Raw genomic sequence first — 21,590 nt, 5'->3', positions numbered from 1 at the left:
TTACAATTATAGTACATCCCGACATTCTGGATTTCGTGTTTGAAGTGAACAGCCTCCTAAAATCCACAAGCCAGGTGTTCCAATAAGGCTAGTAGTGGATGGCATAGGCTATCCACTAAATGAGCTAGCCAAGTTCTTGGCTGGTATACTAAAACCACTCGCGGGGAAATCAAGTACCTTCATCAGGAATTGGTACGACTTTGCCAAAAACGTCGTAGGGTTTCTTTTGGAGGTGGACGAAGTCCTTATGAGTTTCGACGTAATTTCAATGTACACAAACATCCCTAGGGCAGATGCTCTGGAGATAACTAGGAGGCTGTTAGTGGCAGAAATGACACTCAGGGAGTGGACACAGATCTCGGTGGGTGAAATGGTGGAAAGCATAAGTGTGTTTGAATCTTCGTNTTGAGTCCGAAGATTATTAGAAGCGGAATTGAATACCTCTTGTTCAGTCCCATGGATGTACTGTATTATGAAGATTCATTACAAGTATAGTACATTCCGAGATTCTGGATTTCGTGTTTGAAGTGAGCAGCCTCCAAAAATCCACAAGCCAGGTGTTCCAATAAGGCTAGTAGTGGATGGCATAGGCTATCCACTAAATGAGCTAGCCAAGTTCTTGGCTGGTATACTAAAACCACTCGCGGGGAAATCAAGCACCTTCATCAGGAATTGGTACGACTTTGCCAAAAACGTCGTAGGGTTTCTTTTGGAGGTGGACGAAGTCCTTATGAGTTTCGACGTAATTTCAATGTACACAAACATCCCTAGGGCAGATGCTCTGGAGATAACTAGGAGGCTGTTAGTGGCAGAAATGACACTCAGGGAGTGGACACAGATCTCGGTGGGTGAAATGGTGGAAAGCATAAGAGTGTGTTTGAATCTTTCAGTTTGTTTTTGACACAACTATTTTCTCACAAGGACAAGGTCTTACAATGGGATCTTCAATATCCTCAGTTTTAGCTAATATCTATATGGAACACTTTGAACAAGTGGCCTTGGCCGGATATCATTGTCCACTATTGGGGATGTCAATACCCCCTCAAAAAAAACTCTGTATTTTTATGTGTGCTAGCATCTTCAAGGCATCTTCAAGGTCAAACTATGAATATATATATATATATATATATATATGGGTGTTATGTTGACGACTCCTTCATTGTATTAAAGCGTGATAACGTGAACAGCTTCCACAACTACCTCAACAGTTTAAATCCTCGCATCAAGTTTAGCATGGGCTGTATAACATATAAGAGTGGTGGAAAATTAAAAGCTACTATCTACCAGAAATGCACAGACACAGGAACCATCTTAAACTATTTATCAGGACACCCAACGTCCGTGTACGCCAGCATTGTCTCATCGATATTTGGTCGAGTCAGAGACCTGTGCACAGAAGAGAGCGACCTAACCGCAGCTCAAATCGAGATTGCCAACAGACTTAAAAAATTGGATGCCCATTGAGTTTGTTTTGGGAGACCATTAAGAAGGACATTGGCTCCGGTATCTACACCTAGTAAGGAATGGATTGGCACAACATTCGATCCGTATAAAGCCAACATTCGAGTGGCTTTCCAGAAGATAAAACACTACGCAATTGAAAGATCCCTCCCTGTTGAAAGGGCTAGCGACTGTGTGTATGAAATTAGCTGCAATGATTGCACTAAGGTTTATATAGGACAAACTACCAGGGAATTGTACCACAGAATTGGTGAGTATAAGAGAAGGATAAACAAACCATCAGGAAATGCTGAAAAGCTGATCAAAGACTCAGTGATAGGAGTACATGCGTTAGATACAAGACAGAATAGATCTGGTGAGGGTTGAAGTTTTAAGACGGGGACTGCGATTCACACCACAGTGGCTGATAACCGAGGCAATGGAAATTACCAAGCATCATAGCGTGAATAGAATCGTGGGTGTTGAACTAGCGAGCGTATGTAGAGATAAACCGAGCTGACACGTGACTGTGTGGTTATTAATGAGCGTAGAATCATTAGGAAAAACAGGGGGGTTGCGGAAATCCCAATCCGACCAAAGTTCACAGAATCCCTCTTACACAATTATCGCGGCAATTGCCCACTCACACACAGGAATACCAAAAGCTGATCAAAGACTCAGTGATAGGAGTACATGCGTTAGATACAAGACAGAATAGATCTGGTGAGGGTTGAAGTTTTAAGACGGGGACTGCGATTCACACCACAGTGGCTGATAACCGAGGCAATGGAAATTACCAAGCATCATAGCGTGAATAGAATCGTGGGTGTTGAACTGGCGAGCGTATGTAGAGATAAACCGAGTTGACACGTGACTGTGTGGTTATTAATGAGCGTAGAATCATTAGGAAAAACAGGGGGTGGAAACTCAACCCGACCAAAGGTCACAGCATCCCTCTTCCTTACACAGCTATTGTAGCACTGGCTCATCCACACAGACCGACGAAAAGTGCAAACGACGTTCAAGAGGGATCATCATTTGAACCAGAAGCACTAGGCCCTAAGCTGGACCCAAATCCATTTAGGTTTCCCCATCAAATTAACACTTGGTGACCCACCCTAACACACAATATCACTTGGCCGACACCCAACAGAGATTTAGCTTGACTTAGCTGATTGGTTCTCCTTCCGCCTCAAATCTCGACCAACCTCACTTGACCGGACAGAGCTTTTGTGTCAAAGGCGAAACACTGTCCAGCAATAAATTTACCAAACTTTTCCGAAAACGATGACCAGCCTCCTTCTTGCAGACTGTGTGTTCGCCCACAACACCTTGAATGCCACTGTCGTATAGCAGACCAACCGCTTCTGGTACGGTTTCTGGTATGCTGAATGATGTTAGGTGCAACAGATAACCAACCATTAGGCAACTTCCTAATAGCACTCAGGAAAAGGCCCGCAAGTTGGACCAGAACCTTTAACAATTAGTGATGAATTGTGTTCTCGTTTGGATTTCTCCAAATTCAACAACGGACTTGGAAAAATCATTTCAGAAGAAGTAAATTAAGACTGAATACTCATGTTTTCCGAGATTATGTGTAACCAGTACCATTAAAGTGGACGTAAGATAAAGCGGGAACTAATGTCAAAATACTACTGAACTCTTTGGGATAGTTCCGCATCGAGTATAGTTTACCGGCACTAAATTTCAAACAACTCACCTTTATTGGACCATTTCCATGGGCCACAATTGGCCTTGTATTGGTTTTAGTGTTAACCAGGTATCCAGTATCGTTTGCAAACTGCAGTTCCACTTCAGCTAAAGTACAGAAGTAGCAGTTATGTTGTGGTGTAAGAAGTTCCAGTACTCGCAACTACAAAGAGGCACAACAACCAAGGCCTTTTGAAACGAAAAAGAAGTAGTCTGTTGTTCAGGAAGGAGGATTTCTCAGTGTAAAACACCAAAGCCGATAGACCAAACTTCGGGCTTACCAAACATCCTGTTCTGATAGAGAAAACAATAAAATACAATACTCAATTATTAGGCAGTGTGGGAAGGTTTTGAATAATCATGGAAGAGAAACGTACTTACACTGAAACTGCTGGTAATAACTCAAGGGTTGTGATTAACGAAAACCTGATTGTCCAACCAACCTTAGTGGCTGGAATGGTGGTGGAGAATAACCAAACCAGTTAGTCAAAAGCTGTCACACGACCTGAAAGCGACCCTCATCACTTGCAAAAATATACGATCTTTTTATCTAACATGGATATCGGGGATAACAACTGCCAGTATATTATGACCAGTATCAGACTCACGTCTCGATGCATGTGAACACGAATCTGATTGATAGTAGTGGCCAGCAGTCGCCCCCACCTGGCTTCATTATCAATAGACATATTTTGTTCACATTCACACCACTCTCGTTTAAACAGTCGTCCTGTTGTCCTGGCGCAATTATTCTGGTGAATCCGCACTGGACTCGAGTTTCGCTCTTGTTAGAGCTCATCAGTAGTGCATATCCACTGGCCGTGCAGAGGTTTGAACTCCGGTCACCTGATATGCGAGGCGAACGTGTTACCACTATTCCTCCAGCGCACGTTGGACGCATTTTAATTCTCACGCTTGAGCTGGTGTGGGTTCACCAGAATAATTGCGCCAGGACAGCAGGACGACTGTTCAAACGAGAATGATGTGAATGTGAACAATACACATCCCGCAAACCCCACAACAGATATATTTTTTTGTTATCTATACAACCTGCTTGAACTCATCTCTCACGTTTATTCTGATTCAAAAGCCTAACATTCTTACAGTGCAATAAACCAGCCAGCAGCTGTTTTCTCACTATTCTAATCGTTCGGCATGTTCCGTTATGAGAAGGTTTTATCCCAAACAGTAAGAAAATTGACACCGTTTAACCAAGCAACACTGTTTCAGAGGTTAGCATCTGATGCCAGAATTCTCCACAGCTTGCCAAAAATGAGTTAGTCCATCAAGCATTCTATGACTTAGGCAATGCAGAAAATTCCAAGAACTACTTACTGAATGCACCATGCAGATTTTGAAAAACTGCTGATTTGGTATCTAAACCAATGTTCAGTTGTTCCTGGAAATTGGGAGAACAAAGCCGAGATTAACGGAAGGGTAGCCTCCGGAAGAACAAATCCAAAGTTGTGTAAACTCTGACGACATACTGAAGAGATTCATTTCTTGGAAATACACTCATTTGCAAATCAATTTGGTTTTCATGAGAGACTCAACTGAATCTCTAGTTTATGATATTCTACAAGTGAATGTGTTGCACACAGGCCACCTCATGTTTCAGTTGGCACGATATTCGAGATATCGCAGTATATTTTAATAAAGGAAACTACTCACAAGGTTGCTGAAAACTTCGACAGTCCACGACCGGTTTCGCCCTTCTTGGGGCTCATGAGTTAGGCGCAGTCCCAGGGTTTCCGTCAATATGTTCTACTTGAACCCAAATTGGACTGTTTTCGAGAAATACACTCATTTGCAAATCAATTTGGTTTTCATGAGAGACTCAACTGAATCTCTAGTTTATGATATTCTACAAGTGAATGTGTTGCACACAGGCCACCTCATGTTTCAGTTGGCACGATATTCGAGATATCGCAGTATATTTTAATAAAGGAAACTACTCACAAGGTTGCTGAAAACTTCGACAGTCCACGACCGGTTTGGCCCTTCTTGGGGCTCATGATGTAGGCGCAGTCCCCGAGTTTCCGTCAATATGTTCTACTTGAACCCAAATTGGACTGTTTTCGAGAAATACACTCATTTGCAAATCAATTTGTGTTATATCTGTTGATTCGCCAGCTTGTGGTATCTGCTGCTGACCCGCTCCAGCGCCTGGTGTCGGAGAGAAAAGGGCTCACGGAAGGGAACACAGTAGCTATATTCCAACAAAGTGGGTGCGAGTGCGAAAAGTACAACGGCCTCAAGCTTTCTATTGGAAGGACACTGTCTGAACTTGGTCCAATGCTGACGTACGCGGTCTGGCTTTGGTACGAGTCAGCGACGCCTGCATATTGCGGAGGCGTTGTCTGACCTTGATCAACGCTGACTCGCGCTGTCTGCGTTTGAGGCAAGGCTGTGACGCACTGCATATTGAGGGGGCGTTGTCTGTCTGGTCAACATCTAGCGGAGCTGAGGGTCCCCGTAGATTCCGGGCATTCAGTGGTTGCTTTCGGAAGCTGACCTTCCTGATAATTTGGTTTTTCAAGTAGATCATAGGGATGGCGGAAACTCGGGGACTCTGCCAACCTGATGAGGCCCAAGAAACCGGTCGTGGGCTGTCGAAGAGTTTTCAGCAACCTTGTGAGTAGTTTCCTTTATGAAAAGATTCATTTCTGGTTATCAATAAAACCAATTTGTCCAAAATTAGTTGGCTGGATTCAAATTTTACATTGCCCTTGGGGATCTGTATGTTTTTACTCTCAGCACCTGATACTGGTGATTCAGCTACATCATAGATCTGAGGTCAAATGAAATTAACAGAGTGAAGTTGCTTTCAATTTCCAGTGTTTGACATTGAGAAATGCTGTTTCAACTCGAGTGAAGAATTTATTGCTTGTTATTCGAAGTCGCTAGCTAAGATGCAGCACTTTTCGGTAAAATTGCCGCCAATAATAGAACTTACGTTGTTTTGTCGCTGCCATGAACTCTATCCGATGATGCAAACTTCAGAAAAGAATCTAACTAACCCCCAGCATTTTTAGCGAAATTGTCGATCGGTGGTGTGTTGAAATATTGGTAGCTTGGGCGCATTTATTGATTGTTGATCAAGTAGCCGTTGATCTGTTCGGTGACCTTGTGAACGTTTCAAACAACGAGATATCAACATCGACCCACCCAAGCGCATATTGGTGACGTCTTCTCGTTTTGCAACGAAAGCTTTGCAAATGACTTGTCTAGTTTGGTGCAAATATCATCAGCCACCCAACCAATTAAAGTGTTTATCCAGTTATCAGTCTTTTCAAATGACTTCCGATCGATATGACCTTTGTCTCAGCATTGCGTCACAAGTAAGGGACCTACCTAAATGGCTTTTGCGGGGCCTTTCGAAAGGATTTTTGTTTTACTCATAGAGTATTTTGGTATACACTAGTTACACATTAAAAAGCCATTTTTGGCACACTATGATATCACCTTAAGAGTGATGCCTTTTCTTGAGCTGAGATGACTTTTAAACACGTCGCGCTATCGTCGCATGCGGGGCAGATAAATTAGACATCCTTACAGGGAGTTCAAGCAGCCGTTTAATTACACAATGGAATATTTTCTTTCTAGGCAGTGAATGATCCTGTGATTGGGAAGCCTCACATGACAGACAACAGTAGTAACCTGTAGAACTGCCGTTAGCCCCTGTCATCCGGAGAGGAACAACGTGCAGTAACCAAACAGTACACCAGGCCGTTAAACTGTAAAATAGTGAGAAACCCTAGGTGGATATTGAAGTTTAATAAGCGCTGAGTTTTCATGTGCTTTTTCCTAGCTAGATTCCAGCTTCAATATCTGTCATCTTTATCATAAACGACTTGTAGTAAAACGAGTTGTGAATGCATATATGCTTACGTTCAGTGAGGTAGTTAAAAAGCATCGCCTTCTTCCTAGCTAGATTCCAGATTCAATATCTGTCATCTTTATCATAGATGCCTTGTAGTAAAACGAGTTGTGAATGCATCTATGCTTGCATTCAGTGAGGTAGTTAAAAAGCATCGCCTTAATGTCCGTATATTACGACACTATTTGTAAACCTGATCGGAAACAATAGGGATTCCCGGTGACGTGTTGCCTCTTGATGGATGCCTAGAATAGTCAGGGTCCCCAGAAGTGTCATCCATCGCAGTTATAGGATGGTTGTTTCTTCGAATTGACACCACCGGAAGACAGAGCCTCGTCTTGGAAGCTTCCCCGTGAAACAGTAGGGGAACCTTAAAAACCATCAGGCTTTCTAAGCAGAACTGAGGACCTGCAAAAGGGAACTTGCTACAAACACCGATTTCAACTGTTAGTAGTTAATTTTCTAACAAAAGAATGAAACAAATTTCAACGCCATCATTATCATCGCCACTACTGTTATCATGACCTAGAAATGTATTCATACAAGTGTTCGCGAGACTGGAATGTTTCCGTGCCTCAGATCCCAGCACGATTCAACTCGCTAAAATGGCACAAAAAGCGTCTAATATGGTCTGCTCTCAGTTATCTTTTACTCTATCAAACGGTGATCAACCGAAAGCCATTACAAGTTGCTACAGTAATACTGCACAGCTAACTGAATAAAAATGTCTAACACCCTGCATCTCTATTCATTTGAATTTGTGATCGACGTACAAATACACATTGATGGCTTAGAACGATCACTGTAACGGTGAGAAAGATCAGCACGTACCCGAAGCGCCTGGTTGAGGTAAATGGTTGTATAGTAGAGCTGATCGTCACGGTCATCTGCAATTTCTGCCTCAGTTACAATTCGGTACAGGTATGAAGCTGGTCCAATGAATCCACCCGAATTGAGGAACCTTTTCTCTCTCGGTCCCACCTGAGGATACATATTCTTGTTGGGAAGCAATAAAGCGTGAGAGATCGTTTTTGTTATTGGTGCAAGGATTTTCGGAACAGGAACTACTTACATATGCATACGTAGACTATCAGAGTGTGGCAGATTAGGTGGTAAATGCTTTCAACACCATTAATGATGTGAAATTCGGAGCTCCTGAGGTGGATAAAATCAAGTGACATTCTTCGTGCTTATTGGTGACTCATCATTCCACATTGAGCTACGTGATTAACTGGAAGGGTAACTGTGATAAAGGTTGTACTCATCGCCCCCATGCTTTCACCTCGAGTGCAAGCTTTAAAGCCCTTACTTTGATCCAAAGATACTTGATCTTCTGCAAGGAATTAAGTATCTTTCCCGAATAACCACATTGACATTTAACCCACTGTTCTGAATGCAAGAGCCGACTAGCCAGCTTTAACTATTCGCCATCAGTCTCCTTGTCCGGTTGATCAAGAATCTTNTTTCACCGCTGAATACAACCGTCTGAGTAAGCTGAGCTATTCACCCGAGTGTGGTTGCTACAAGGATGTTTAGTCTTCAAATGCCATTGCTGGGCTAAGGTGTGCCAACAATTTCTAACTCAAATCGCTCTTCTAAAAGAGGACAAACTCTGCTTGTTGATTCTCCTAATTTCGTCAAAGCCGCTACACACAGCCAGTTTGATGTGATTGGCAGAGAAACACCCGGAGCTACTCCAGCCATTCTACTATTCCCACCAAATATGCTTGACATTCTCCTTCAGGAATTTCATATGCTAAATACTACCAGTTTCCTGTTCTGTACTTTGTTCGTTTTGATTAACTGCTACGGAACTTTTCACGTACTGACTTTCCCTTTTGCTTTAGGTAAAACACATATTACAGGACAAAACCATCTCGGTACTATTTGTCGGCTGTATAAACTTGTAGGTGTGAGGAAATGTGGTATGAGTAGGGTCGCTTCGGCAATACTCGTGATACGGTCGACATGAAAAAACAACAGGCCTATTCTGTATTATGTTGATGTGATCCATTGGTGCATACAGTTTCGTAAGTGAACTCCTCACAGGGAGTCACCAAATGAGTGTGTTTCGCTTCTTTACCGAATGTGCAAGCCATCGTCGTTAGTTCATTGTACCCTTTCGGGTATTTTGAGTTTCGCTGATTGCAGATGATGCATTTTCTTAATATAGCAGTTGGGGCACGTAAAATGGTAATGTGATAGAGCCTCGCTGTTTGTTTTGAAGCCTCCAGGCCTGAAATGAAGTCGACAGTTTAGGTCGAATCGAATTTCACACCGGAAGTTATTCAGTCATGCAATAATAAATTATGAGGAACACTATTTAGAAGTTATTTAAAAATCTTGAGGTAACGCTTACTGCTAAATTTTTGTCTGGCCAGCAAAATCCTTCCGCGCCGAACAAGACGGTGTAGTTGGACTTTTCATACTCCTCCAGAAGTCTGGTCTTTGAGTCCATGAAAACAACATCGTAACTAAATGAAAATGAGAAACTTTGGTTAACTGGTCGTTTGAAAGCATAGTCTTATAGTGCGGGAGGATGGAGGGTAGAAATACACTATTGAATTTCATTCTAAACAGTGAGGAAAAGACTGGTAAAACGTTTTGAGCTACTAAATGTGTAACAAAAGATACAAAAGACCGAAGACTCGCACTACTCTCAACAACCTTCATCAGAGATTGATTGCTGGGTAATTAGATGGGTTGCATCTAAGAGGTTTATTGCATTTCAATTTCCAATTAACTAAACCTATATATATATATATATATATATATATATATATATATATATATATATATATATATATATATATATATATATATATATATATATATATATATATATATATATATATATATATATATATATATATATATATATATATATATATATATATATATATATATATATATATATATATATATATATATATATATATATATATATATATATATATATATATATATATATATATATATATATATATATATATATATATATATATATATATATATATATATATATATATATATATATATATATATATATATATATATATATATATATATATATATATATATATATATATATATATATATATATATATATATATATATATATATATATATATATATATATATATATATATATATATATATATATATATATATAGGTTTAGTTAATTGGAAATTGAAATGCAATAAACCTCTTAGATGCAACCCATCTAATTACCCAGCAATCAATCTCTGATGAAGGTTGTTGAGAGTAGTGCGAGTCTTCGGTCTTTTGTATCTTTTGTTACACATTTAGTAGCTCAAAACGTTTTACCAGTCTTTTCCTCACTGTTTTGAATGAAATTCAATAGTGTGTTTCCACCCTCCATCCTCCCGCACTATAAGACTATGCTTTCAAACGACCAGTTAACCAAAGTTTCTCATTTTCATTTAGTTACGATGTTGTTTTCATGGACTCAAAGACCAGACTTCTGGAGGAGTATGAAAAGTCCAACTACACCGTCTTGTTCGGCGCGGAAGGATTTTGCTGGCCAGAAGACGTTATACACATCTGGATTTGTCGATCTAAAGAAATTTGTCCCTTGAATAACAACATGGATGTCAAACGCATACACAAAAATTAGGTATCCAGCTCGAGCACATAACATGTTCTTGTAGTCCCTTCTATTCACAGTTTCCGAAATTGTTTCATTCCGGCAAAATAAGGATATCAGAGGGAAAATGTACATGCTAGCCAAAGGTCCAGTCCGATTATATGCTTATGAAAACTGTGGACAGGAATACTTCGGTGTCCCAAATGGATTTCCATTTACTGAGCCACCGCAGAAGTCACCAGTGAAAAATTTTATCAGACTTGTCTCTTCAAGTTCTGAAAGCTGCTTGATAAAGGTCCACATCAGCTATTTGGCGATTGTTCCGTTGAAACGATGTTCACAAAAGCCTGCGTGTACGCCTTTCCCATTTCCGCTGAAGCTGCCAAATTCTAGTCACTGGCAAGTATAGCACATCAAAGCCGTCGTTTGGTACAGCTGACTTTCCTCGAGGTTCCGCGTTATGTCAAGTTGTTCGGTTACTTGGTAAATGATCTGTTATGAACCAGATATATGAATTCCACCTCAAAGTATGTGATGGATTCTGCTATCCTAACAGTAGGGTACTAGGCCCTTTTGCTTAGTGTTGAATCTAACTCGGCCTCATGATGATTCCCCTCGTTCATTTGCTTACTACACGCATGTGCATTTGACCCTCATCTGTTTCGCTCATATCTACCCATCGTTCACCTTGCCGCAAAGAACGCCCCGAAAGACACTGGTATATTTGCATGTGTGTGTATATATGTGTGAATGTGCTCATGCGTGTTCGTAGCCTGTTTGCTGAAACTCCCCTGCCTTGTGTGACCACGCCGCTAATCAGAATCACGAGCGGACCTCGGAACGGAAGACTACTCCCACACTAAGCAATCCAACATTCCGCTCGCCGTAGTTTGGCATGCGGACCTTGACACGGCACTGTGCCGGTCAGTGACAGACCTGTGAACTTGTTGACGCTACGAACGTAGACAACTGAGGCTTGTTGTATAACCTTGCTTACCTTTGTGTCAAACCCAATTCTTCCTTTTGATATTCGGGATCGTCAAGCCTACGCGTGACGCGTATCGCGAACCTCAACACATACCTTGGCGCTTACTAAGACCAACAGGTACTCTAATAATCCTAGATTTGAAGGAACAGCACACTTGAATGCAGAGCTATTCACTGACCAACCTGAACTAAGCGGTTAAAAGCTATCAGACACGAAATTAAAACCTCGCTCACACCGTTTCTAGAGAGTCAATGTTCTCAAGCTTCCACTTGAACGTTCCTGTGTGTTGTTGGAATACTAAGCGATAATGAACAAACACTGCAAAGTGGTTCAGTAAGTTCCATATCAACCTCCTGTCAGAAGCAGGAAAGGTGCTGTGACCAGACACAATTAGCATGCTTTCTCAGTAGCATACACCATCACACTGGTATATTGCTATAACCACAAACATTGGTAGAGATGCATTGTTGCCATTATCCATAGGCAAGGGCCACACAATTGATCTTGACAACGCCCTCATTGAATTCGCGGATTTATCAGAACTGTTGACGAGCGTGCGCTGCAAAACCAGGATTTTGTTTGTATTCGTGTACTATAGAACACTGAAAAGTTCAATAGATTCTCAGCATTAAACTGTAATGAAATAAAACTGTTGGATTGGATAGCTTTTCTCCAGCCATGGAAAACTGCTTATCACCATGTGTGATCACCTGTCGATTAGTTTAGTCGACAGAACTAAATTTATGTGCCTTTCATTAGGAACGCATCCACAGAACATTTCAAGCGCCTTCAAATAGAGGTTATGTTACAATATGGACATATTCATGCTTCCCCCGTAATGAGTGTCACTGTTTTAATGGTCTTCGTTTCTTGCAGCGTTATGGAATAAGATACTACAATCCGACGTTTCGGTTGCCGCGGAAAACATTCTTCGGGGATTTTTACACCCAGTAGAATACTGGCCAAGCTCAGCATTATTCGGATCGGTCATCATGTCTTGGATTTTAGCTTATGCCAACCATGGATTTTGAATGAAAATTTACATAATCCACTCATTTAGGCAGATACATACATTAGGAGCCCTATCATCCACGCTGTCGAACGCACAGGTTTCGGATCATTGATTAATCGTGTCAAGGAATCATGCTCGGATAAGTCTATATGAAAAGATGAGTTGAAACTGCTCGGTAGGGCATAACAGTAAAATAGCCCCTAGGGTTCACTAATTAACGAATGGAGGACGGTGAGTCAGAGATGAAAATCTGGTGGTCACCAGTGGAATACCCTGTGGAAATGACATTTCAGACGCTGTCCGAAAGAATCTTCAGGATTATGCTAGAACATTCGTCAAAATCGCTAACAACTTTTAACGGCACCTCGTAATGATAAGGACTCTATCGAACCAAAACACCGCACAAACTTCGTCTACCGAATTCCCTGTGTAGAGTGCCCAGCTTGATAGCAAGACAACTCCACGTGGAAATCACAGAACACAAGCGACATCCGCGTCCCCTCCCCTTAATCCAAACGAGTCTAAAAAACGTGAGCGCGACCCAAACACTTCACTTCAAACCATCCAATCAACTTTGATAGTACTCTTATAATGCGGTCAGGATTATAGTCACAGGGGGAACGGACTTGCTTAGAAGCACTAGAGATCAGCGCAAAGCCGAACGGTAGCGACTGAGCCAGCATCCCGTCTAATTAGCCTAAAATTACTGCGTAGCTAAGTAGACATAGTGGTCAGAGCTCGAGCAGGCATCTCAACAATGACGCGTCATGGCCAGGACAACATCAGAGGTACATTCAGCCAACGTACACACAAAATAACGCATGCACGCACACGGCTAAAAGGCATCCACACACGCTGATTGCATCAAACTGCCGACTGATCTCAGGAACACACCAATCAGAAGACATGTTAGCGGACCCATAATTCAAACTATTGTAAAAATCCTTGGAAAAGTTGCGCCGTTGTAACAGGAACGTCGGATTACATCTTAGTGAACAATACTAATATTGGACTTTAAACTTCCCATAGTATTTATCACGTGGTGCTCAGTTTGTTTAATGAGAACTGAACGGAGTTTATCTGGGAACTCCTAAGTCTATGTTTATGTTTTCCGCCATACTGGCTGTCTGCTGTTAGACCTGACAACGAAGTCAGCCAATCTTTAGCCTATAGATAAGTAGTATCGTGCGTATCCAAGTTAGAGGTAAGCAACAACAAAGTACATGGTCTATCAGCTAAAGCTCATGCTTTGATGGAAAATATTTGAATCCAAGAGACCTTAATCGTGTTTGCTTTTAAACTGTAATTATTGTTCGTTGATTTTTGGTGGTTCAGCCTTAATACGTAATCAGTAGACCCGGGACCACCCGTAACATTATTGGTTCTCTAGGACTGTCCAGACGATTGATCGACTGATCGACGAATGACCAAACGATTGGGTAACAGGCAAGGCGCAAAAAGGCACAGAGCTAACGCTGTAGCTTAGTTTGGCAGTGTAAAAATTTATCCTAATTACTATTTCGGCAAATTAGAAGACTTTTGAAAGCTGAGTGTTCAAAGTAATAACTCACCAAGACAGAATCAACGGTAGAACACAAGCGGTGCCTCAGAAGAATAATGAATTCGGGTTAACGAATTAGAATTGCGATTTTTTTGGGGGGATCTGTGAGTTGACGTTGACCATTATTTAAAGTTCGACCTGCATTTCTGGTTGATTACGCACAGCTGGAAGGTAGTGGACACAAGACACTGACGACAAGTCAATATTGGAATCATTTATGTATACGGCCGACGACCCTTTTCCTACTGTTCATAACTTAAGCTCCATCACCAGTGAATTGTAACTATGTTTCCCTTTACTACGAACGACCGCCTCTGTCTGCCTCAGTTTCATCCAGTTGAATCGAAAACGGCTACGTATCTAAACCTGTACGGAAAAGCTTGAGTTTCAAAACCTCGTGGACGTAATTCGCTGTCTACACAGAGCAAGTCCATCGAAATAGGTGTTTCTCTAACAAACAACACAAAATACACTGTCATTGTCTTCACCATAACTGGAAACATTTAAGAACTCCAAAGTCTCATTAAACAAAACCTTTTTTCTCGCATAAGGCTCATCAAAGCGACGAAATTTGATGCACTTAACCTGAAAAGATATACTACATTATACATGTTAAAGCATCTCAATGAAACAAACATGCTATCTACGAACCAAGTAGCCATTTCATATAGACCAAAGAGACTTTAAGCATGGGATTAAAGAAAAATCATTCAGCCATAACACCCTTCGGTGCCCAGCTGCCATGCTACCCGAAGGAAGCACGATGGCTGGGATACTGCCAAGTTGCCCAAGCCTAGACAGTGGAAGTCGGGAGTCAGAGGTCTGGTTCGAACCACGGACCTTCCAGTCAGTAAAGTCGCGCTCTAACCACTTGAGCTATCTCGCTCCAAGCATGGGATTCACTCGAGGTGAGTGTTTGTTCAGTTTTCCAGGGATTAGTTCTTACCTATCAACAAATAGGACCAAGAGATCGGTATCGCTTCTGTAATTTCGCAATTCGTCCCTTAATAGCCTAATTTTCTGACCACCTCCAGTAGACCGTGATACATCACCTCCATTCCAAGCCTGTCCAAGACCGAGTACCTACAAAAGATGTGGATGAAAACCATGTAGCACTACTAACCTTCACATTGAATTCATTGTTTCTAGCCGATCTCAAGAATCGTTCCAGAGCATCATTTGATTCCGTTGCAACTGTTAACACCAGTAATTCTAGAAAAGTGTTAAATTCTTGATGTTCGTAATACCTCGAGCATTGACCACAAGGGCACTGAGCAAGATTAGTATAATTCCGATGGAGTAGTTCATCGTTCAGTGGAGCCTTGGCAACGGATAATTTGAACGTGAATAATTTCGTCGGCTGAGACGCCAAATCAGTGTAGGCAGGATCTCCCAGCAGAGGGATTCTTCGAACTGATTCCTTGTTTCTTAGTTAACTAGAGGCTTCCTTACCGGACACTCGGAATTTGGCTGTGAGTAGATGCTTCTGGATGTTGGCGTTCCAATCCAGTGAGTTAACCTATTACACTGACTGAAAGCTTCACTTTTATTTCTGACGATAGCAAATATCAAAGCAGAATCTGGATACCTTCGACAATCTGATTCAGCGTTTCCACTGAGCGCTTACAGCGTAAGAAGCAATTTAACAGTGATTATGCAATTCAGCAAATAGAGAAGAGCGACCAAGATGATCTATCAACTAATGGGAATGACACTGGTTTCTGCGATGGTTCAGTAAGCTTTGGTTTACCTGAAAACCAGATGCATAAATTAAGGTGAAGCATGACTTTTAGGATTTTAGTTGTAACTAATTAACTTGACACTTAAGATCCAAATGCACGAAGCGAAAAAAACCAACTGAGAGGCAGAAGCGCTATCGACAATTAAAGAGCGATGGTGCTCATGAGCGTCGATTAGCCAAATGAGAATGAAAACATCTCTGGTGCAGCCAAGCGTTCGAAAAGTGAACAACTTTCAAGTCTTCAAATGGAAGTATCCGTTAGCCAGATAGCAGGTTTGGCGATTAGTTGGTACACCAACTACAGAGACTCATGGAATTCGGTAGAATATAGAGAACGAGATGAGTACACTGGACAGACATTTCACTTAAAATGCAAACGATCGGTGGAGTTTGAACAGCAACGAAAAGTGCGGTACGCAATCACGAAGTCACGCAAAAAACACGAGAAGAGCAACAGGAACTCAGGCCCCAAATTTTGGATAGTGTTTAGTTAAAAACAACTTGGATTTGCGAAGTCACTCCACAAGGAGCCTTATTGTGCCACGTGACTGACAAAGGGATGCCTCAAATAGACTGCGTGGTTTTGGTGTTCTGATAGTATTCTGTATGGTAAAGCGGTATCTCGTACTTTTTCACCTTGACAAGAAACCTAATCCATTGGGTAATCATTGCATGTCAACTGGATCTTTATCTGAAAAATGGAGATTTTGGCGTGAAGCAAACCCATGACTCTATCTATCCATCGGGATCTTTTTCAGGCCTGCAATGCGCAAGTAAAGCTCAAAGATGCAGTTCAGCGTCACTTAGAAGTTGCATTCCTAAGAAACAAGCGCAGGGGTTTGGTTTTTCATCGTCTCTTTGTCGTCCCAAGAAACGACTGAAGCCATCTCCTTGCCCATTTTGATTTCCGGGTAGCTCCTGTTTTCCATGCGGACTTAGCCGCTCATGGCCGAACGGTTAACTGTTCAAACTACTAGCCGGGAGGTCGCAGGTTCGAGACTACGCTTATAGGATGAGCTCTCCACAAGATTCCCAAATCTCCTCACACTACCAACTATTTCTGTTTCATTCAATGTGGCTGACTGAAAGCTCAAATAAAAATCCAAAACCACTAAAAGTAAAAGGATTTTCGTGAAATGTGATTTGACTTAATATTGAATCCAGTTTGCAAATTCAATCCCGGTCTTAAGTACCTGGTGGAGTTCTTTTCACAGCTAGAACCATCATTTGAGAATAATTGTCCAGTGGGTAGCGCTACTTCATTAACCAGGGGTACAGTTTGAACACATTCAATGACTTAATCCACACCAATCTCACAGTGGCGCCCAGCTTAAGGCTCCATAAGATGGATTGTCGTAGGTTGCCCGATTTCTCTGTCACATCAAACCAAACTAATAGACCACCCCCGTTGAAAGTATCCACAGAGAAACACTGGAGTTGGACAAAAGAGGATTCGGGAATTCCAGTATCCAGGTATACCGTGATACAGCTGGGTCCAGTAGCGCAACGAATGCAAAACTTCGAGATGAAATCGCAATCCGATGTTCCCGAAGATGAATGCGACGTATTCAGAACAAGGTACCCGCCGAACGGAAATGGCACATAACAAAAGCGTCAATATTGTTTGAGGATGGAATGAGATTCCGCCCGCTTGCCTGTCTGACTGGTCAGAATGAGCGGTTGATCCTACAGTCCTCTTTAGGGTAGGTACGGCTCTGTTGTGTTTATCATTCAATGGGGGGCCACAAGTCTATTATGGCTGAAACTTAACGAAATTTGGCTTTGCTCTTTGTGAAAAGTGTACCAGCTGTCTGCCGTTTTGTGAAACAGCTTTCAAATAAAACATCCTTTATGGATTGATCGCGCTTGGTTACGACGCAACGCGTTGACTTTGGAACAGTCTCCCTGGGTAAGCTGTTCAATGCCAGTCACACGGGAGTGGGACCATTAAATCCAAAGGCAACGTTTGGACGTGAGTCAGTAACCGCACCATTATCAGGCCCAACTTGGCTGCTGTGGCAATTTTTTCGCACCTCCGTGAGGTCGACCTTCTGGCATCCATTCACTGCGTCAACCAAATCCTCCAGCCAATGGCATCTGTACGTGTCACCAACATTTGTTTGACGTAAACCAGGGTTACTAACGGGCTATAGAAATTCTAGATTTTGGAAGCTAACTGGATGACTCTTCTTGTTCGGGTGACGAATAACAGGCAACTTTGCATAAACTAGTCATCTGTATTCAAGGAGCCACTAAGATGAAGAATTTTAAACTGGAAATAAACGGTATATTTTACGGACTAAGAGTGGAAACCTAACAAACTGCCATATTTCCTTGACTAAGGTCACTGAGGGTATATGCTTGTTATCTCGTCTTGTGGCATAGTACAACATCGTCTCCGTGTTTCAGGAGTGAGAGGCGAAGAATCACTTGAAAACGATTGCATTAATGAATCGTTTGCTTTGATATTTGAAGAAACCACGGAACAGCTACGTAAGAGGTGAAACTAGTGAAGATTTTTTGTTAAATAGCTTCCTGACGATCCACAGACAAGTGTCCTTCAACTTGCTTTTATTTGGCCTGCACTTTAATCGCCGAAGACTGAATTGCCGCACAAAAATTAAACCGTCTCTCCAGCTGCCACATTGAAATGAACTGTGATGGGTCTCTGCCGTGAGAAGTCTGGTAAGGATGTTGGATGCAATAAAATGCGGATCCACCGGCTGGTCGCCACATTGAAATGAACTGTGATGGTTCTCTGAGCTGCCGTGGGAAGTCTGGTAAGGATGTTGAATGCAATAAAATGCGGATCCACCGGCTGGTTGGTTGGCCACCTTTCGATGGAGTAGATCCAGGTTCCTTTAACTTCAGTCCATTTTTAATGCTCGCTAGGCTGCCGTTCCACTGACTTCCGGGAAGGCTCCCCTGGGATTCCTGTTGGTTTTTGTGGTGCCTACAGCGAATTTGCTTGAAGCCGACGAGCTTCTTGGTCATGAATGTACTAGAGACTTTTGTGCTCTTATAACCTGTAGATGACAGGAACAAATGAGTTTGATGGGTGTCATACATTGCGTACATAGTAACAATATCAGGTAACCATCATACAGTGAAAGCGATTTCCAAAACGTTCAACGAACATCAAACACACTGTTGTTCTGTACTCTTCAGTCCTTCAAGGCGTAGTCATATCAAAAACTCACTTGCCCAGCCAAATGTCAATGAATGGACTGCTAGTTTCACTCAGCACAAATCCGGGCTGAAATTCATTCATGCGCGAGAAGACGGCATCCGTTATATAATCGATCTACTCCGACTTTAATCCATCTGGAATCAGGCTGGCATTTTGCCTCTCAAACCAGTTTTTACTACGCTTCTGAAGCATACTGCAACGAAAGGCATGGTCAGATAACTCTTTTAAAAAAGATAAACGAGTAATGGCAAACACGGGTAAAGTATCACAAACTTCACGGCCTCGCACTTAAAGAGCAAACTGCCGGAAAATAAACCTGGAAGCATCGATTGGCAAACCACGTGATTATTTGGATGCAAGAATTTAAGATATAACCCTCTTCCAGACAACAGTAAAATAGACTGCAGTCTTATGATGGATAACACCAATTAATTTTCCTACTGCACAGAAGAAACCCAAGTCTACGAGAAATACACTCATTTGCAAATCAATTTGGTTTTCACGAGGGACTCAACTGAATCTCTCGTTTTTGATATTCTACAACTGAATATGCTGCACACAGGCCGCCTCATGATTCAGTTGGGTTCAAGTAGAATATAAGGTTGACGGAAACTCGGGGACTGTGCCCATCTGATGAGCCCCAAGAAGGGTAAAACCGGTCGTGGGTTGCCCATGAGTTTTCAGCAACCTTGCGAGCAGTTTCCTTTATGAAAAAGAAAATCCAACCCTACTTTATAAAAGGATTACATGGTGTATTATTCTGGGGATGTTTTAGTTCACTTCCTTCCAAACGACTTTTCAGCCAACACAGAAGGCTATATGAGGCGATCTTCGGTAAATAAACTCACCAGATGTAGGTTTTCTGCAGAGAAGTTGTGTCTCACAATCGTCTGACTCGACTGAACATTATAGCTCCGCATCACTGATCATGAACTTGTTCATATTTATATAAAAGGTATCGCTCAAATGCATTGATTGATGTCTGATAAAATTTTGACTAAATGATGTGATGAGACAGGTCAGTCATGAAGTAGTACATATTTTATTACGGATTAAACAATAAGAGGAAAAGTGCGCAAGCAGTGTCATTTCGCAAATGAGTTTGAATCAGCTATGGGTTGACGAAGGTCACGAAGATATATCGTGTTCCAGACGTGGTTGTCAAACCCTCGTGGAGGTGGGTTACTCGTCCTGGAAACATTGAGGTCCATCCGAGTTTCGACCGAACCAAGGAACAGTTGTAACGGACGAACCTGGTGCCTCCGCCCTGGAACAGAACACAATTTGCCATGGGGCAGTTTAGGGGGGGCTTATATTAAACACACAATACAGCAATTCTAACGGTGCCAGAAAGCGTACCTGGAATTCCAGTTCAGCTTCATTAAGCGCTATGGTGAGAGAGTATGAGGATGCATCGTGATGTGGTCTTAGCGATGATTGTTCATCTGGGCGATAACGAACGACAAAGTTCATCCGCGCCCATGGCTGTGAATTAGAACAAAGATAACGCTTGTTAACGCGCCAGAATAGACAAAACGAGTTTCGAACACTGGTGCAGCAGAGCAGATTTATTTGAAGATGGTCCTTTTGTAAAAGGATAACATAATGGGAACAGGTGTACTCTCGTTCCTAGAGTATCTTTTTGGAGAAGTCTCGTTGAGACTGACAGAATGGAGGACGGCTAACCAACGTCAACGTATACAGAGGTGCATATATACATACATAAATACAAAACCATCGGCACCGGAGCTTTGCGTAACCAAAGGATACTTATTATCTTTTAGCGGCTTGAAAACGTGAACAGTGAACTAATTCATGCCATTTTGTTTGTTTTTTGGTGGTTCGCGTCACTCCGGATTCGCTTAATCTGTATGCTCATCTTAACTTTTGGTAAAATTTAAACTGCACTACCTACCTCATGAACATCCTACGTAGCGGCCTAGCTCACTCACACAGTTTATGAGAAGGAGGGTGTGTTTATAATGTACGGTCGTTTCCAATGACAGACAGATTGAGCAACTGAAACACAGCTTCACCTTAGTTGTTTGTCAGAATCTGGGTGTCGATGTGGACTAAAGTTTAGTGTATGTGTGGTGTTTGACCATTTCAGCAGATCGAGTCCGAAAATGTGTTGCTAATGGATGTATGGTGCGTATTTAATCGTCTACCGAAGTTACCACAAGATATCGCTCAGAAATAGATTAGAAGTAAGGCTTTGGAAAGATGTGCCTCTCTTGGACACACAAACTGGACACTCTAGTGACGTTGGGTTGCTGACTGACTGTTACCGGTGGTCCTCGAGTATATTTAGCTTTCTCTCCAAACATTTTGTGCGTTACACTGAAGCCTGTATTCTCAGCTTAGCTTTCACCAACGTTCACATTTTATTCATCAGTTTACTAGCAATTGAGCGTCTTTTATCCATCTCACCCGTTTTGGGAAGCATCCAAACAGATATAC

At 41.9% G+C, this 21,590-nt stretch overlaps 1 protein-coding gene across 1 annotated transcript in view; it reads right to left on the bottom strand.

Annotated features, from left to right (window-relative positions):
• T265_06214 (hypothetical protein) overlaps positions 1–21,590 on the bottom strand; it is a gene marked incomplete at both ends in the record, with an annotated part of 78,800 nt that overhangs the window by 18,999 nt on the left and 38,211 nt on the right. Inside the window, 9 exons of the mRNA XM_009171422.1 lie at positions 3,161–3,258; positions 4,486–4,549; positions 5,429–5,665; positions 7,862–8,026; positions 9,390–9,504; positions 15,146–15,282; positions 15,323–15,559; positions 20,263–20,397; positions 20,490–20,615. Coding sequence (XP_009169686.1) covers positions 3,161–3,258; positions 4,486–4,549; positions 5,429–5,665; positions 7,862–8,026; positions 9,390–9,504; positions 15,146–15,282; positions 15,323–15,559; positions 20,263–20,397; positions 20,490–20,615 — 1,314 coding nt within the window. The remainder of the gene's footprint in view (positions 1–3,160; positions 3,259–4,485; positions 4,550–5,428; positions 5,666–7,861; positions 8,027–9,389; positions 9,505–15,145; positions 15,283–15,322; positions 15,560–20,262; positions 20,398–20,489; positions 20,616–21,590) is intronic.

Source organism: Opisthorchis viverrini (assembly GCF_000715545.1).
Source record: "Opisthorchis viverrini unplaced genomic scaffold opera_v5_128, whole genome shotgun sequence".
NCBI classification, from domain to species: Eukaryota; Metazoa; Platyhelminthes; class Trematoda; order Opisthorchiida; family Opisthorchiidae; genus Opisthorchis; species Opisthorchis viverrini.
This window is presented reverse-complemented; position numbering and strand designations above follow the sequence as displayed.